Consider the following 19,540-nt stretch of genomic DNA (forward strand, 5'->3'; position numbering starts at 1 on the left):
GGGTTTCCTTGTGAAATTATCCTGTTTATGTGCTTTTACTCTCATTGGATATTTTTGACTTTATTGTTATGCTTTATACTTGGATCAATAAGGATTATTGTTTTTTTCATCTTTCAGCTATCAGAATGTTCTGATTTTACATTACCCTCTCTGCACATGTGATATATTGTACAATGATGCAGATGAGAACGTTTGCTTAATGTATCTTTTATTTTTTTCAAGAAAAAACAATAATATTTTTTTTCAATAAATGCAGTTAAATAAAAAAATATACGTTTACATGGATTCTCTGGATTCTCCTGCAGTGTGGGTGAATTTATGAAAATTGTAATTAAAACTAGTTGATCATTCTCAGTTTTTGACGCAGTGTTCATAATAAATGTAAAACTGCGCCAATTGTTTTAGAAACCACCGTGCTATTGTCATGATTACAAAAATCACAGGAATAAAACAAGAAAAAAAAACTACTCATGTAAACATACCCTTAAATCCACAATACTTTTCCTCCATTGATCTTGGTCACAGTTCACCTCAGGCAAATATAATTTGGGTGTTTGGCAGCTCAAGTCCAGCCCAATAATGAATTCTCGTATTGCCTGTTTTATGTCTCTGAATAACCTGATTGATCTGTTAAAAAAGAGACTATGGTTTCTTCTCTACATGAATTCTCTGATGATTTTTTAAAATTAATTTCCTTGTAAAACATTTCCCACATTCTGAACATGAATATTGCTTCTCTCCTGTGTGACTGCTCTGATGTGTAACAAGGTATGATTTCCTTGTAAAACATTTCCCACATTCTGAACATGAATATGGCTTCTCTCCTGTGTGACTTCTCTCATGTATAACAAGGTATGATTTATTTGTAAAACCTTTCCCACAGTCTAAACATGAATACGTCTCTCCAGTGTGACTTCTCTCATGTATTACAAGGTTTAATTTACTTGTAAAACATTCCTCACATTCTGAACATGAATATGGCTTCTCTCCTGTGTGACTTCTCTCATGTATAATAAGGTATGATTTACTTGTAAAACATTTCCCACATTCTAAACATGAATACTTCTCTCCTGTGTGACTTCTCTCATGTTTAACAAGATTTGCTTTATTTGTATAGCATTTCCCACATTCTGAACAGGAATATGGCTTCTCTCCTGTGTGACTTCTCCCATGTATAACAAGGTATTTTTTACTTATAAAACATTTTCCACATTCTGAACATGAATACGGCTTCTCTCCTGTGTGACTTCTCTTATGTATAACAAGGTATTGTTTACTTCTAAAACATTTTCCACATTCTGAACATAAATACATCTCTCCTGTATGACTTCTCTCATGTATAACAAGATCTGATTTGCCTGTAAAACATTTCTTAAATTTTAAACACGAATATGGCTTCTCCCCTGTGTGAGTTCTCATATGTACAACAAGACCTGATGTATTTGTAAACAATTTCCCACATTCAGAACATGAATATGGCTTCTCTCCTGTGTGAATTCTCTGATGTATAACAAGGTATTGTTTACTTGTAAAACATTTCCCACATTCTGAACATGAATATGGCTTCTCTCCTGTGTGACTTCTCTCATGTACAACAAGATCTGTTTTACGTGTAAAACATTTCTTACATTTTAAACACGAATATGGCTTCTCCCCTGTGTGAGTTCTCATATGTACAACAAGACTTGATGTATTTGTAAACAATTTCCCACATTCTGAACATAAATATGGCTTCTCTCCTGTGTGAATTCTCTTATGTTTAACAAGATTTGATTTATTTGTACAACATTTCCCACATTCCGAACATGAATATGGCTTCTCACCTGTGTGAATTCTGTTATGTATCAAAAGACTTGATTTATCTGTAAAACATTTTCCACATTCCGAACATGAATATGGCTTCTCCCCTGTGTGAGTTCTCTCATGTTTAAGAAGATTTGATTTATTGGTACAAAATTTCCCACATTCCGAACATGAATACCGCTTATCTCCTGTGTGACTTCTCTCATGTACAACAAGATCTGTTTTACCTGTAAAACATTTCTTACATTTTAAACACGAATATGGCTTCTCCCCTGTGTGAGTTCTCATATGTACAACAAAACCTGATGTATTTGTGAACAATTTCCCACATTCCGAACATGAATATGGTTTCTCCCCAGTGTGAGTTCTCTGATGTTTAACAAGATTTGATTTATTTGTATAACATTTCCCACATTCCGAACATGAATATGGCTTCTCCCCTGTGTGACTTCTCTTATGTATCAAAAGACTTGATTTGTCTGTAAAACATTTTCCACATTCTGAACATGAATATGGCTTCTCTCCTGTGTGAATTCTCTCATGTTGAACAAGATAGGATTTATCTCTAAAACATTTTCCACATTCTGAACATGAATATGGCTTCTCTCCTGTGTGAATTCTCTCATGTACAACAAGATTTGATTTATCTGTAAAACATTTCCCACAATCTGAACAGGAATATGGCTTTTCTCCTGTGTGAATTCTCTCATGTATAACAAAATTAGATTTTTGTTCAAAACATTTTCCACATTCTGAACAGGAGTATGGCTTCTCCGCTGTGGGAATTCTTCTGTGCATAACACGACCTAAGGTTTTTTTGAACTGTTTAACACATTGAAAACCTTTACCCCCTTTCTGAGCTGTACTTGTGGTAAGGATCTCCGATTGGTCAGGGGAAGGTTGCACATGAATAGGGGAATTATATGATAGATCTGTACTGTGAAGTCCTGGCTGTACATTAAGGATAAGGAGGTTTTCTCCTGAAGACTGCTGTATGATATCTTCATCTTCTACTTTATAATGTATCGATAACATGAAGTTTCCCTCAGAGTTCTTACTGGGATTTCCTGTTGGGATTAAAATAGATTTATTTTTTTAACCACAAATTAGACAAATATATAACATTCTTATTAAGCTGGAAACACACATGCAGTTTTACAATCAATTTTTTTTGAGCAAACACCAACAGTAAATTCAGCAAAAACGGGAAGTATACGTTCTTCACTTATATTTCCTATTTCTTTTGAATCTACTATTGGATTTGGCTCATAAAACTGACACAAAAACTAAACCAAAACTTCATGTGTAATTCCAGTCTTATAAAGCTTTGTCATTGATACATTTTGAAGTTTTATACAAACTCCCGATTTCTTCTAGTGACCACTGTTTTTACATAACCCTGGACTTGATAAAGTTCCAAAATCTGATAAGTACAACTTTGTCTGAAAATTAAGCCTGTCCTCTGACAACACATATGGCCCTTCAATACAAATTGGGAATCACTTTAATACAATAGCGAAGATTAATGGGGGAATTTATTTAGACTGGGGTTTCAAATGCCAGTCTTAATAAAGAGAAAACTTTGAGTAAACTCTGACACAGCAGCGTCAGGACCTTGTATGCGATGCAGCACTTTAACATCAGTGCTGCGTCACATTCTACATCCTGACGTTGGCCGGCATCATTAATGGTGTAGAAAACTGGCAGAGAATTGTTGATAAATAACCCCCAATATTGTAAGATTGTGTTCACAAATAGTGGCCACTAAACTGACTGAGGTGCATCTAATGCGACCGAAAAACCGTGTCGACAAGCGGTTTCACTATTAAGCTTTTGTAATTACATGTTAATGGCCGTTCATTTTTTCGGGTAAACAGTTGATCAGCAAAATCACACTACAATGATCAATTTGAAAACCTTGTCGGCACAGTTTTCGGATGCATGAGCCGTGCCGTGGCTGCTATGTGTGAACAAAGCTTTATTGACAATCAAATCATGTCTGCAGTCTACATTTAATAAGATAATGCGCCATGAGACAAAGGACACATCTCATGCTGAATTCACGGACATGACAATGAGGTCTGTATATCCTAATGGCTGCACGGTCACCGGATCTCAATGTTATAAAACATCTTTATAGAATAGACAGAGTGAGGTTATCATTCAGAATCTTTAATTAATGATTCCAGTATCTTGTTATATCATTCCACTAAGAATTCAGGTTGTTCTAAGGGGAAAGGTTCCTTACTTTAGCAGCAATGTTTTAAAATTTTCAAGAACATTTCCATAACCTATTCCATCCTAAGTGTCTTGTGGATTTTAGAGCCTCCTTTTCACTAGGATGTTTTCTAGGCGTCACTATAGGTTTGCAGAGGCCTTAACCCCTTAATGACCGGGGCATTTTGTGTATTAACGACCAAGGATTGATTTTGTCTTTTCACTGTTGCATTCTAAGAGTCGTAAGTTTTTTTTTATTCCGTCGACATAGCCGTATAAGGGCTTGTTTTTTGCGGGACGAGTTGTATTTTTCAATTGTATCGTTTTTCGGTGCATATATTATATTGAATAACTTTTATGAACTTTATTTTAGGAAAGAATAGAAAATAAATGGCTATTCCAGCATTATTTTTCATGTTATACATTTGCGCCGCTCACTATGCGGCATAAATAACATGTTACCTTTATCCTATGGGTCGGAATGATTATGGTGATACTAAATATGTAGCGATTTTATGTTTTCCTACGTTTGCAAAGCAAAAACCCTTTTTTAAAAAAACAATTACTTGTTTTTGCATCGCCGCATTCCAAGAGCCGTAACTTTTTATTTTTCCGTTGATGTAGCCAAATGTGGGATTGTTTTTGCGGGACAAGGTGTAGTTTTCATTAGTATTTTGGGGTACATGGGACTTATTGATTAACTTTTATTTTATTTTATTGTTTATGGTGGGAATGAGAGAAAAAAAGGAATTTTGCCATAGTTTTTTGTGTTTATTTTGGACACCGTTCACCCGGCGGTTTAATTAATGCGTTAACTTTATTGTTTGAGTCGTTACGATCACGGTGATACCATATATGTGTATTGGTTAATTTTTTTTTTACACATTCACTAAATAAAACTACTTTTTGGGGAAAAAATGGTTTTATTTTATTTTTACAGTATTTTTTTATTATTTTTCCATAAACTTTAACTATTTTACTTTTTTTTTTTGACCCACTTGGGGACTTTACCATGCGATCTGCTGATCGCTTATATAATGCTATGGTATACCTAGCATACCCAAGCATTATTGCCTGTCAGTGTAAAACTGACAGGCAATCTATTAGGCCATGCCTCTGGCACATGCTGAAGGCAGGCCTTTGTCAGGCTCCCCGGCTGACATGGAAACCCGACAGCACCCTGCAATTTCTTTGCGGAGGCGTCGATGGGGTGACAGAGGGAGCTCCCTCCCTCTGTCAAACACATTAGGTGCCGCTGTAGCTATCTAGCGGCATCTAATGGGTTAAACTTCCGGAATCGGAGCGCGCTTCAATTCCGGCAGGAGCCAGGCTGTGTAGAACAGCCGTGCTCCTGCCGCTGATCACGTGGGTACACTGGCAGTACCCACCCGATCAGAGCGACCGATATATACGTCACTATGCGGGAACTAACACCTGCTTGCGACGGATTTATCCGTTGCTTGTCCTTAAGGGGTTAAGGTACCAAAATACAAAAAACACCCCCCCCCCCAAAAAAAAGAACATTTTAGAATCTAGACTCCACAAGGAATTCATCTAGGGGTTCAGTGAGCATTTTGTTCTCTGAAGTGTTTCATAGATTTTATAAAAATTAGGCAGTGAAAATAAAAACTAAAACTTAAATTTTCTCCAATAAGGTGTAGTTTTAGCTAAAAATCTTCATTTTTAAAAGTAATAAATGAAGAAAAAGCAACCCAACATTTGTAAAACAATTTTACCCGAGTACGGTAATACTCCATTTGCGGTCATAAAATGCTGTTTGGACGCACGGCAGGGCTCAAAGGGAAGCACGGTGCGCAATTTGGCTTTTGGAGCGCAGATTTTGAGGAATGGTTTGCAGACACCATGTCGCATTTGCAAAGCCCAAAACAGAAGTGAACTCATTTTATAAACAACACCCCTCAAGGCATTCATCTGGGGGTGTAGTCAGCATATTGACCCCGCAAATGTAAACTAGTGTACAGTGGATGTTTCCATAGATATGACATTTCAGTGCCCAATATTTTACGCCCAGCTTGTGCCACCATGAACAGACAGCTCTCTAATTATTATGCTGTATTTCCTGGTTTTAGAAACACCCTACATGTGTCCCTAATTTTTTGTCTGGACATACGACAGGGCTCAGGAATGAAGAGCACCATGCACATTTGAGGCCTAATTTGGTGATTTACACAGCATTGTTCACAATTGTAAAGGCTCTGAGATACAAAAAAAATAGAAGAAACTGCTGAGAAGTGACCCCAATTTGGAAACGACAGCCCTCAATGTATTTTTTAAGGGGTGTTATTTTGAGGGTTGATACGATTACGGTGATACCAAGTTTATAGTTTTTTTCAGGTATTACAGCTTTTGAACAATGAAATCACTTTTTTGACAAAACTAAATTGTTTTCTGTGACGCCATTTTCTAAGAGCTATTACTTTTTATTTTTGCGGCGACTAAGCTGTGTGAGGGCTTGTTTTTTGCGGGACAGGCTGCAGATTTTAACCTGTCAGTGACCGCCAATACGCCTTTTAACGGCGGCCACTAACGGGCTTTATTCTGATGCATATGCCTTTTTACGGCACTGCAACAGGATAAAGTAAACAGAGCACGGAGCGTCAAATCTCCCTGCTCTCAGCTTCTAGAGGCAGCTGAGGGCTGGGGGCGTCCCTGCTCTGCCGTGTGAGATCGATATAAGTATCGATCTCACCCGTTTAACCCCTCCGATGCGGTGCACAATAGCATCTGAGTGGTTTTGGAGAGAGGGAGGGAGCTCCCTCTCTCTCCCACCGACACCCGGCGATACGATCGCCGAGTGTCTGTGTCTCCAATGGCAGCCGGGGGGCTAATAAAGGCCCCCAGGTCTGCCTGTCATGAATGCCTGCTAGATCATGCCGCAGGCATGACCTAGCAGATGCCTGTCCGTTTTAAACGGACAGGCAATAATACACTGCAATACAAAGGAGCGCCATTTGGATTTTGGAGCATGGATTTTGCTGGATTGGTTTTCGGTGCCATGTCGCGTCTGCAACGCCCTGGAGGGACCAAAACAGGGGAAACCCCCCAAAAGTGACCCCATTTTGGAAACTACACCTCTCAAGGAATTTATCTACGGGTATAGTTCGCATTTTGACCACACAGGTTTTTCGCTAAATATATTGGAATTAGTCTGTAAAAATGAAAATTTACTGTTTTTCTAAAAAAACATAGAAATTTTTAATATTTGCAAGAAATAAAGAAGAAAATGCACCCCAACATTTGTAAAGCAATGTCTCCTGATTACGGCAATACCCCATATGTGGTAAAATACTGCTGATTGGACCCACAGCAGGGCTCAGAAGGGAAGGCGCACCATTTTAGAGCACAAATTTTGCTGGAATGGTTTTCGGTGCCATGTCACGTTTGCAACGCCCGAAAGGGACCAAAACAGTGAAAACCCCCAAAGTTACCCCATTTTGGAAACACCCCTCAAGGAATTTTTCTAGGGGTATAGTGAGCATTTAGATCTCATGGGACTTTTGCAGAATTTATTAGAATTAGGCCGCGAAAATGAATATCACAATTTTTTTCAACTAAAATGTTGCATTTTTTCATTTTTACAAGGGATAAAGGAGAAAAAAAGCACCAATTTTTGTAAAGCAATTTTTCCCGAGTACGGAAATAGCCCACATGAGGTCATGCAGTTTTTTCATTAGAAATGAATTAACCCTTTCAGGACTGATCAATTTTTTTATTTCTTATTTTAGTTTTTCACTCCCCATGTTCTTAGAGCCATAACTTTTTTCTTTTTCCGTCAATAGAGTGCTGTGAGGGCTTATTTCTTGCGGTAGGAGCTGTAGTTTCTATTGACGCCATTTAAAGTGCCATAAAATGTACTGGGAAACAGAAAAAAAATTCTTTGCGGGCTGATATAGCAAAAAAAAATTATTCAACTTTTTGGAGTTTTCGTTTTTACAGCTTTCGCCGTGCAGTAAAAACGAAAACTTTACATTATTCTGCGGCTCAAAACAATTACGGTGATACCAAATTTATATATATTTTTTTTTATATTATACTACTTTTACAAAGAAAAATCTAATTGTTAAAATAAAAATGGTTTTGTTTCACCACATTCTAAGAGCCGTAACTTTTTAATTTTTCGGTTGATTGAGTGGTGGGAGGTCTTATTTTCTGCGGGACGAGCTGTAGTTTTTATTGGTAACATTTTTTAGTACATAAAAAGTGATCAAAAATTTGTATTTCATTTTTTTTTTTAGAGCTAAAGTGATTTTGGCGCTTTCAATTATTTACGTTTTTTACGGTGTTCACCGTGCGTGTTAAATAATGGTATATTGTAATAGTTCGGCCGTTTACGGACGTAGGGATACCAATTTTGTTTATTTTTTTACATTACTTTAGAAGAAAAATGGGAAAAGGGGGTTTTTTAACTTTAAACTTTTTTCTTTCTCACTAATAACTTTAATTCTTCTACACATTTTATTAGTCCCCTTAGGCGACTTGTACCAGCGATCATTGGATCGCTGGTACAATATACTGCAATACTAATGTATTGCACTATATTGTAATTTTTAAAGGCTTCTGTAACCGAACGATCGCTGTTCCTGACCGCATTGTTTTTAATTTTTTTTGATGGCATTCACCATAAGGGATAAAAAAAACATGATAGTTTTATAGCTCTGGTCACTACAGCTGCATAAATAGTATTTATGTATATATTTTTTTTTTCCCGAAAATAAGATTTTTGGTATTTTAACTCGAAACATTTTTTGTACAATTTTTTTTTAACTTTTTATTTTTTTAGTCCCACTAGGGTACTTGAAGGCCTGAACCACTGATTGCTATTATAATGCATTGCACTACTTACGTACAGTTGTGCTTCAAAGTTTGTGAACCCTTCAGAATTTTCTATATTTCTGCATACATTTGACCTAGAACTACATCAGATTTTCACACAAGTCCTAAAAGTAGATGAAGAGAACCAATTCAAACAAATGAGTCAAGACTTTAAGATTTATTTAGTGAGGAAAATGATCCAATAACACGTATCCGTGAGTGGCAAAAGTATGTGAACCTCTGCTTTCAGTATCTGGTGTGACCCCCTTGTGCAGCAATAACTGCATCTAAACATTTCCAATAATTGTTAATTAGTCCTTCAAATCGGCTTGGAGGAATTTTAGCCCATTCCTCCGTAGAAAACACCTTCAACTCTGTTATGTTGGTGGGTTCTCTCATATTAACTGCTCGCTTCAGGTCCTTACACATTTCTATTGGATTAAGGTCAGGACTTTGACTTGGCCATTCTAAAACTTCTTTAACCATTCTTCTGTAGAACGACTTGCTGCATGACCCACGTTCTTTTGAGATTCAACTCATGGGCAGACGTCATAACAATTTCCTTTAGAGCTTTCTGGTATAATTCAGAATTCATTGCTTCATCAATGATGTAAAGATGGCCCAGATGCAGCAAAACAGGCCCAAACCAGGACATTACCATCATCACCACGTTTCACAGAGGTAGGGATGTCACGATACCAGAATTTGGACTTCAATACCGATATTTAGTGTAGTATTGCGATACTCGATACCAAAATGATACTGTTGTCAACAATAATAATTAAAATAAAAAAAAGTTATTCAATTTTCTGATGTGAGGCGCGTGGTGTGATGAAGTTTGAACCTCCATGTGCCTCACATTAATAGTAATTAACACCATCATGTTTTTTAGTCATAATGGAAAACATTGTGTTAATGTGTGAGGTACATGATGGGGTTAATTACTATTAATGTGAGACACATGGAAGTTCAAAATTCATAATACCTCGTGTCTCACATTAAGGCCTTATTTACACGAGCGTAGTTCACGTCCATGATACATGCACGGACCTATATAAGGCAATGGGGACATTCAGACATTCCGTGTTTTTCACGCAGTGTGTTTCCGCTGCATGAAACTCACTGCATGTCCTATACTTGAGCGTTTTTTGCGCATCACGCACCCATTGAAGTCATTGGGTGCGTGAAAATCCCGCGCAGCACACGTACGCACTTCCGTGTGCTACGCGTGATTCGCGAAACAGTAGATCAAGAAATGAAGGAAAAATGAAACCACCACCTTAATTTATTTTTCTAAACCACAAAACCGCGTGTCATAAGGATGGCATATGCGAGAAATTCACGCAGTCACGCACCAAACACTTATGACACACGGAACTGCAACGCACAAAAAACGCTGCATTTTTTGCGCGTGCTAAACGCACACGTTCGTGTGAATTTCGCCTAATAAGTGAAAGTGTAGTGTCTATGGCCACGGCCCGTCGATCGGTCATTAACCCCGATGGCCGTGGTCATAGACAGCTTACCTCTCTGCAGCGTCGTCCCCCAGTCAGGCGCCGGCACTCTCTTCCGGATCCTGAGTGTCTCCGGCGGGGGCGCGCGCCCGCGCGTGCACGGCCTTAAAGGGCCAGTGCGCACGTTTTTACAGTAAAATTGCAATCTGACCCAGGATGCCCCGGGCTATAAAAGGGGCTCTGCCCTCTTGCCAGAGCGTTGTTAGTTTTCCATTGTTTGTCTTGCTTATGGTCTCCCAGTGTCTTCCAGCCTCCCAGTGTACCTTGCTCCTGTATTCCGTATCCTGTCTCCGTGCTACCTAGTGCTATTGCCGTGCTGTGCTACCTGCCGTTCTGTCCTACAGCCTACGCTGCCCTGCTACGCCCCACCGGACGACTTCCCGCCGCCTGTCCCTGGACGTGTCCGCCTCGCCACTGCCTACAATTGCCTCAGGTACTCTCGCTGAACCATTGAACTGTGTACTCTCCGGTTTGGCCAGCTGCCATCCCCGCTACGCGGTACTGCCCAGTGGGTTCACACCTCGCATCGTGATAGTACGCTCTGGCCATGGACCCCGCTGGCCAATTCAAGGGCTTGACACCCTCCCAAGCCATGCAAGCGGATTTGCTGGATCTCCGAGCTAGGCAGGACCAGCTCCTCGTGGCCGTGGACTCTATGGCGCAGCAGCTAGGGACGCTAGTTGCCTCCATTCCTGCTTCTATCCAAGTTCCTCAAGCCGACCCTCCTGTTGCTCCTCCTGGCAGTTCCTGTACGGACCCTCGGTTCTCGCTGCCATTGCCCTCTCGGTTCGATGGAGACGCAAGTGCGTGTCGGGGGTTCCTGAACCAATGCCACATTCATTTTACCCTGCACTCTCGGGCATTTCCGTCAGATGGAGCCAAGATCGCATTTATCATCTCCCTCCTGACCGGCAAGGCCCTGGCATGGGCTAACCCTATCTGGGAACGTCAGGGACCCGAGACCCGAGACTTCCCGGAGTTCGCACGAATATTCCGAACCGTTTTTGGGGAGCCGGGACGAGTCTCATCAGCCGCCACCGTCATCTTCAACCTTCGCCAAGAATACACCTCCGTGGGCGAATATACTATTCAGTTCCGGACTCTGGCAGGAGAGCTATCCTGGAACAATGAGGCATTCGTGGCATCCTATTGGCATGGCCTGTCGCCCGAGATCAAGGATGAACTGGCTGCTCGAGACCTGCCTTCCGCGTTGGACGACTTGATTCTGCTTGCCACTCGGGTTGACATACGGCTGAGGGAGAGATCCCATGAGGTTCGTCAGGAACGTCGGCGCCCTAGACTGGCGCCCAACTTTCAGCAACCCCTCTTGCCTGCATCTATCGCTTTGCCCGAGGTTCCGATGCAAGTTGACCGACTAAAATGATCGGTCCAGGAGAAACAGCGCAGGCGTACTTCTGGACTTTGCTTATATTGCGGCCTCGCTGGCCACGTCGTGCGTCTGTGTCCTCACAAGCCAAAAAACCCCAGCGCCTAGGCTTGGTTGGAGAGACAACCCTGGGCGTCAACACATTGAAGCAAGAACTCTCCTCCAAACTATTCATCCCTGTAACCATCATTGCTGGCGAGAGGTCCCATCAGGTCTCTGCATATCTGGACTCCAGCTCTGCAGCCAACTTCATCTGCCAGGATCTTGTGGATCTCCTACAGTTGCCCACTATCCCGCTTGAAAGGCCGCTGATCGTTGCCTCGGTGGATGGACTGCCATTACCGGACCCAGTTGTGTCTGTAACCAAGCCATTGAAACTCCAAGTGGGAGCCCTTCATGCTGAATTCATCTCTCTGTTCGTCCTGTCCAAGGCCGTCAACCCCGTGCTGCTGGGTTTGCCTTGGCTTCGTCTGCACGCTCCCGTCCTGGATTGGAACTCTGGAGAGGTTCTCCAGTGGGGCCCGAAGTGTCTTGACCGCTGTCTGAGTCACATCCAGTCGCCACAGTCCACTCCTCTTCAGTCGTTGGCAGGTTTGCCCCCCCTGTTTCTCCATGTTCGGCGATGTCTTCAATAAAAAGGAGGGAGACCTTGCCGCCACACCGGGCATATGACTGCCCGATTGACCTGGTTCCAGAATCGTCTCCTCCTCCTGGTAGAGTGTACCCTCTCTCTTTGCCAGAGACCCAGTCCATGTCGGCTTACATCAAGGAGAACCTGGAGAGGGCTTTCATTCGTAAATCTTCATCTCCGGCCGGAGCAGGGTTCTTCTTTGTTAAAAAGATGGATCGTTACGACCTTGCATTGACTACCGAGGCTTAAACCAGATCACGGTGAAGAACAGGTATCCTCTGCCTTTAATTTCGGAACTGTTTGATCGCATACGGGGGGCAAATTTTTTTTCTAAACTGGACCTGCGGGGGGCCTATAATCTAAATCGGATCCGTCAAGGTGACGAATGGAAGACTGCCTTTAATACTCGTGATGGGCATTACGAATACTTAGTCATGCCCTTCGGCCTGTGTAACGCCCCCGCAGTATTTCAAGAATTTGTCAATGACATTTTTCGTGATCTCCTTTATGTTTGTGTTGTGGTGTATCTCGATGACATTCTGATTTTTTCCCCAGATCCAGTAACTCATCAAAGTCATGTCCTCCAGGTGTTGCTTCGTCTAAGAGAGAATCGACTTTACGCCAAGTTGGAGAAGTGTGTGTTTGAGAAGAAGTCTCTATCCTTCCTGGGCTATATTATCTCAGATCAGGGCCTCAAGATGGACCCCCAGAACGGTAAAGGCCGTCCTGGAGTGGCCACGCCCCCAAGGCTTAAGGTCCATCCAACGCTTTCTAGGATTCGCCAACTTCTACCAACTCTTCATCCCCAACTTCTCATCTTTGACAGCCCCTATCTGCACCCTCACTAAGAAAGGTATGAATGCCAAGATGTGGACCCCGGAGGCTGAAGTCGCATTCGAATACTTAAAGAAAGCCTGTGGGGAGAGGTTATACATGGGGGAGACAATGTTTAAAGAAAATGTTTTCCTTTCATAATGCTTTATATTCCTGTAATATGCCTGTAATATGCCTATAAGGGGGTCCGGAGTTCAGAATGGTTCCAGATCATATTTTACTCTTGTTACGATATGTGATTGTAGTAGGTTACCGAAGTGTTAATAGGGGGATTCTGACCAACGGGTCGTTGTTCCTCTAATTCTGTGGCACAGTAAAGCACAATATAGGGGGGAATCTGCTGGAGTACGCAGTCTGATTTGTGATTCCACTGTGTAAATTCCTTAGCGGTGGAAGCTACCCCTTTCATATATAGTATATAGCTCTTGAGCTCCTGATGGCAAAATGGGTTTTTATGTGGTTCATGTTTTTGATCTCTGTTTTACACTATGTCAGACAACGAGTACCTTACATTTTGAGAGCTGCATATCAGGGAATGGCACTACCTAGGGAGAGGGGGGGGGGAGAGGGAAGGGCTGTTATCAGAACATAGAGAGTTTTTTAAGTATGGCGTCACTTAAGTTCTTGTCCTGGAATGTGAGGGGCATGGGGACTCCAAGGAAACGGAATATGATTTTCACTGTGCTTAAGAAAGTGAACCCACATATAATTTGTCTTCAGGAGACGCATCTGACAGCAGACACAGTACAGTTTTTATGTAAGCCCTGGATTCAGTGGAGTAGACACTCTGTTAGAACTTCTGCCTCTAGAGGGGTATCTCTATTAATACATAGAACTCTTAGGTGGGAAGTGATGCATACCAGAATTGATCCTGAGGGGAGATACGTATTCGTCCACGCCAACATTAATTCCACACCTTATGTCATAATGGGGATATATAACCCACCGCCAGGGTCTCTGGCACTTCTTAGGGAGGCGGTTTCCTTTGCTTCCGCAGATCAAGAAGCCAGAGTGATCCTCCTAGGAGACCTGAACCTTATAATGGATCAGTCTATTGATCGGTTCCTGTTGAGGGGAGAGGGTGACGCAAGACAAGGGGTCTCCCCATTAGCCGCATTAATGGAGGAGATAGGCTGGGTAGATCTATGGAGAGTTAGTCATATGGGACTTCGTGAATTCACGTCACACACCACAATTTGATGCATTGTCTCGTAAAGATTATATTTTTGGCACGTCCTCTGTATATAATTCTATGGAGAGCATTGAACATCTCCCCAGAGCAATTTCTGATCACAGTCCGATTCTCCTGCAAATGTCACTACCGGAGGTGGGTAGGAGGGGGGCCCTTAAAATTCACCCGTTTTGGCTCCAATTAATCAAACCAAACCAAACGATAGGATCCCAGATCAGCTAGATGTCTTTCTTGAAGCACATAGGCAGGAGCAGAATGGGTTACTACGATGGGATACGCTGAAAGCGTATTTGAGAGGCTGCCTGAAATCATCAATATATAGTTACATAGTTTGTACGGTTGAAAAAAGACACATGTCCATCAAGTTCATTTGTGAAGCGCTCCTCAGCCCAAAGGGAAAAGGATTTGGCGGGAAAGTGTGGAGAATTGGAGGCCGCGTTTGTGGGTGATCCCTCCCCACAAAACAGGGAGGCTTGGCTCTCGGTGGGGAGAGATTATCTTTTAGTACTGCAGGAGAAGGCGGACCGTAGAATCTTCTTCACTGGCCAATCCTTTTTTGAATTGGGTAACCAATCCGGCAAACTCTTGGCTCATGTGGTGAGACAGAATACCATGTCTCCTCCAGTGTTGAATATTCAAAATGCTCAGAATGTTTTGGTCCATACCTCCCAGGAGATAGTGGCTCAATTTGCAAACTTCTATAGGGACTTATATACGTCTAGGGCTGGGCACTCAATGGAAGAGTTGGGGAAATATTTGGATGACATGCAGTTTCCACAGTTGTCGGAGGAGGGGTGTGAGTTACTCGAGCCCCCCTTCACAGTGGAGATTTCTGAGTGTATATTGGATATGACTAAGGGTAAGGCCTCGGGCCCGGATGGGATTCCTCTGGAAGTATATATTCAATACATTGAGGTTATGTCAGCCCAACTTCTTTCTCTATTTGAGGCGTGCTTATTGGCGGGTGACCTGGCGGATTCTATGAAAGAAGCTACCATAGTAGTTATTCTAAAACCAGGCAAGAACCCAGAGGATTGTGGTTCTTACCGCCCCATATCACTGCTTAACATAGACTATAAGATACTGACTAAATTAATGGCCAATAGACTAGCGCGGGTCATCAATGATGTCATACACTCTGATCAGACCGGTTTTATACCAGGGAAATCCACTTCGGATAGTATTCGTAGAGCTCAGGTGGTTACTCAGATGGGGTGGTGGGAGCAGCAGGATTGGGCGCTGGCATCCTTGGATGCAGCCAAGGCATTTGACTCTGTAGAGTGGACATACCTATGTGAGGTGCTCAGGAAATTTGGGTTCGGGACTACCTTTATCAAATGGATTACAATCATATATAAAGAGCCTCAAGCCTCGGTAGTGGTTAATGAGATTTTGTCCCCCTCCTTTTTGCTTCATAGGGGTACGAGACAGGGGTGCCCATTGTCCCCCCTATTGTTCGCACTTGCCATAGAGCCCCTGGCTATAGGGATTCGAAGAGATATGGCCTTTCAGGGCATTCGGATCGGACCGCGAGAAGACCGCATAGGACTTTACGCTGACGATATGCTGCTGTTCTTGGCCAACCCGAATGCCTCATTACCTAGGGCTATGAGATTGATGGAGGTGTTTAGCAGTTTTTCGGGCCTGCATGTTAACTGGAGTAAGTCCTATCTCATGCCTCTCCATTCTAACAATTGTGGGTGGGGCTCACATTTTCAGGGTCTACAAGTGGTGCATAGTTTTAAATACCTGGGAGTTTGGATATCTAGGGATAGTTCACACTCATACGATATAAATGTGTACCCCTACTTTCATATTTGAAAGATAAATTTGCAGTCTGGAAATCACTCCCCTTATCAGTGGCGGGTAGAATTAACCTAATTAAAATGGTAGTGCTACCTAAATTGCTATATGTCTTGGAACACGCGGACACAATGGTTCCTAAAAAGTTCTTTAATTTGGTCAACTCCTATATTTACTCCATTTATCTGGGGAAAGAATAGACATAAGCTCAAAATAGACACTCTGCAGAGGCCCAAACAGAGGGCGGGAGCGGCCCTACCGGATGTGTTTTTGTACTATTTGGCAGGTCAACTTAGATATATTAGGCTGTGGATGTTGGATGATCCATTGCCCAATGCCGAACATCATCTAGCACATTTTCTCAGAGTACCTAACTTATGGCCCGTTTTAGAACCACATGATTTTAGCCCTAAGCATATGTTACCGTTGATTAAACTGGCGAAGCAGGTGTGGGCTCATGCAAAATCACTGTTGAAATTTAAAGATACGGTAGCGGAGTTGCCGCTGTGGTCCAACCATGAGTTACCTCACTTTTTGGGATTTCAGGATCATGCATTCTGGGAGGGTTTAGAGGTGACACAAATGAAACATTTGAGTACTGGAGATGGACACGCGTTATCAGCAAGGGAGATACAAGATACATTCCAGGTGCCAGAGAGGGATACATTTAGATGTGTACAGCTGCACCACGCTCTCAGGGCCCAATTCAGACACGCTCAGACTTTGATATCTTCCCTACCCCTTATAGGGGTGCTTCGAACACAAGGCCCGCGGGGCCTGATATCAGTAGTCTACACGTTCCTACTGTCTCAAAGGTTAGCACACGCGGGTTGTGCGGTGGAACTTAGATGGAAGGGGCTGATTCCGAACCTGACTGAGGAGGATTGGCTTGATGCAATGTCGTCACATCTTGCGGTTTCACCAGCGGCTAATAATAAAATGACGCAGCTATATATTTTCCATAGATGTTATATAACTCCTACCAGGCTATTGCATATGGGCAGATCTTCCTCGGCTAGTTGTAAAAGATGCCGGCATGGTCGGGCAGACTTTGACCATATGGTGTGGCACTGCCCGGTAATTGCTAAATTCTGGAGAGGGGTCACGGACTTTCTCTCATCAGTAACAGGTAAACGAGTCCCCTGTGAGCCGGGGCTATGTTTGTTGGGTCTGTTCCCACCAAACTCCTGGACACACTATGAAGGTATATTTTTACGGGAGACCCTGTTCAAGGTCCAGGAAGGCTATTGCACTTCGTTGGATGGGAAATCTTCACCCAACGGTTCCACAATGGAAATCACTGATCAACTCAGTAATACCTTACGCTAATCTAGTATACAAACATCGGGGATGTCCGTATAAATTTCTGGAAGTGTGGGGTAGTTGGTGCTCATCACCTCTTGCATCGTTTAATGTAGGTGACCTCAGGTCCTCCCTAAACAGTCTGGGGGTTTAATTGAGTAAGCAGGGACGGGGTAGCGGGCCCTAACTGGGGGGGGGGGGGGGGGGTTCGATAGGGGGTTGGGCGAGATCAGTCCTGGATTGTACAACTATCTATAACAGAGTTGTATATATTTGCATTGCTTTTGTTCCTATAAATGTAATGGTTATACTCAGTAACATACCGGAAACGGATGTACCAAATCTTATTCTCACTGTGTAACGGAGATCGATGTTGCTGTTTGTATGGTTATGTTACATTGAAATAATGGGTTTCTTGCATGTCACCCAAAATGTTATGTTTATCATACCTTGTGCACTGTATTTTTTCAATAAAATGAGTTTAAAAAAAAAATGGTCATTTGTTGAATTTGCAGCATCAGGAGGTCATATTTACAGAAATCAAAAGCTCTTTCAATCAAAAAAAACTTAACAGGCCAAGTTACATGTTAACATAGGACCCCTTCTTTGATATCACCTTCACAATTCTTGCATCCATTGAATTTGTGAGTATTTGGACAGTTTCTGCTTGAATATCTTTGCAGGATGTCAGAATAATCTCCCAGAGCTTCTGTTTTGATGTGAACTACCTCCCACCCTCATAGATATTTTGCTTGTGGATGCTCCAAAGGTTCTCAATAGGGTTGAGGTCAGGGGAACATGGGGGCCACACCATGAGTTTCTTTCCTTTTATGCCCATAGCAGCCAAAGACACAGAGGTATTCTTTGCAGCATGAAATGGTGCATTGGCATGCATGAAAATAATTTTGCTACGGAAGGCAGGGTTCTTCTTTTTGTACCACGGAAGAAAGTGGTCAGTCATAAACTCTACGCATCTTGCAGCTCTCTCCCCATGATTCCAGCCCAAAATATAACTCCGCCACCTCCTTGCTGATGTCGCAGCCTTGTTGGGACATGGTGGCCATTCACCAACCATCCACTACTCCATCCATCTGGCCCATCCAGGGTTGCACGGCACTTATCAGCAAACAACACGGTTTGAAAATAAGTCTTCATGTATTTCTGAGCCCACTGCAACCATTTCTGCTTGTGAGCATTGTTTAGGGGTGGCCGAATAATAGCTTTATGCACACTTGCAAACCTCTGGAGGATCCTACACCTTGAGGTTCGTGGGACTCCAGAGGCACCAGCGGCTTCAAATACCGGTTTGCTGCTTTGCAATGACATTTTAGCAGCTGCTCACCTAATCCTATTAATTTGTCTGGCAGAAACCTTCCTCATTATGCCTTTATCTGAACGAACCCGTCTGTGCTCTGAATCAGCCACAAATCTTTTCACAGTACGATGATCACGCTTAAGTTTTCTTGAAATATCCAATGTTTTCATACCTTGTCCAAGGTATTGCACCATTTCAAGCTTTTCGGCAGCAGAGAGATCCTTTTTATTTCCCATATTGCTTGAAACCTGTGCCCTGCTTAATAATGTGGAACGTCCTTCTTAAGTAGTTTTCCTTTGATTGGGCACACCTGGCAAACTAATTATCACAGGTGTCTGAGATTGATTAAAATGTTCCAAAGAGCCCTAAGACACAATACCATCCATGAGTTTAATTGAAAAACTAATAATTAAATGTTTATGACACTTAAATCCAATGTGCATAATAATTTGGAACACTGTGTATATACTGATAGTACACAGGCAGTTGTTAGGACATACCTAAGTATGCCCTAACAACAGGAAATATGGTCAGACAGCCCTGGGGTTCTTCAATGGGGGTCCATATATGGTATGTCCCTCGATCGCGTCACAGGAATTCCCTGTGACGCGATCCAAAGGGCATCCCCCTTATCATTTTCCCCTTGAATGCTACAGTCAGCTTTGATCGCAGCATTCAAGGGAATAGCGGCGGAGATGAGAGGTTTCTC

The 19,540-nt window shown here is 42.3% G+C and overlaps 1 protein-coding gene across 1 annotated transcript in view; it reads right to left on the reverse strand.

The window, feature by feature from the left end:
* Positions 1-259: 259 nt before the first annotated feature.
* LOC142655485 (uncharacterized) overlaps positions 260-19,540 on the reverse strand; it is a 72,074-nt gene continuing 52,793 nt past the window's right edge. Inside the window, exon 10 of the mRNA XM_075829753.1 lies at positions 260-2,870. Coding sequence (XP_075685868.1) covers positions 643-2,870 — 2,228 coding nt within the window. The 3' untranslated portion in view covers positions 260-642. The remainder of the gene's footprint in view (positions 2,871-19,540) is intronic.

This window comes from Rhinoderma darwinii, chromosome 1 (assembly GCF_050947455.1).
Source record: "Rhinoderma darwinii isolate aRhiDar2 chromosome 1, aRhiDar2.hap1, whole genome shotgun sequence".
NCBI lineage: Eukaryota > Metazoa > Chordata > Amphibia > Anura > Rhinodermatidae > Rhinoderma > Rhinoderma darwinii.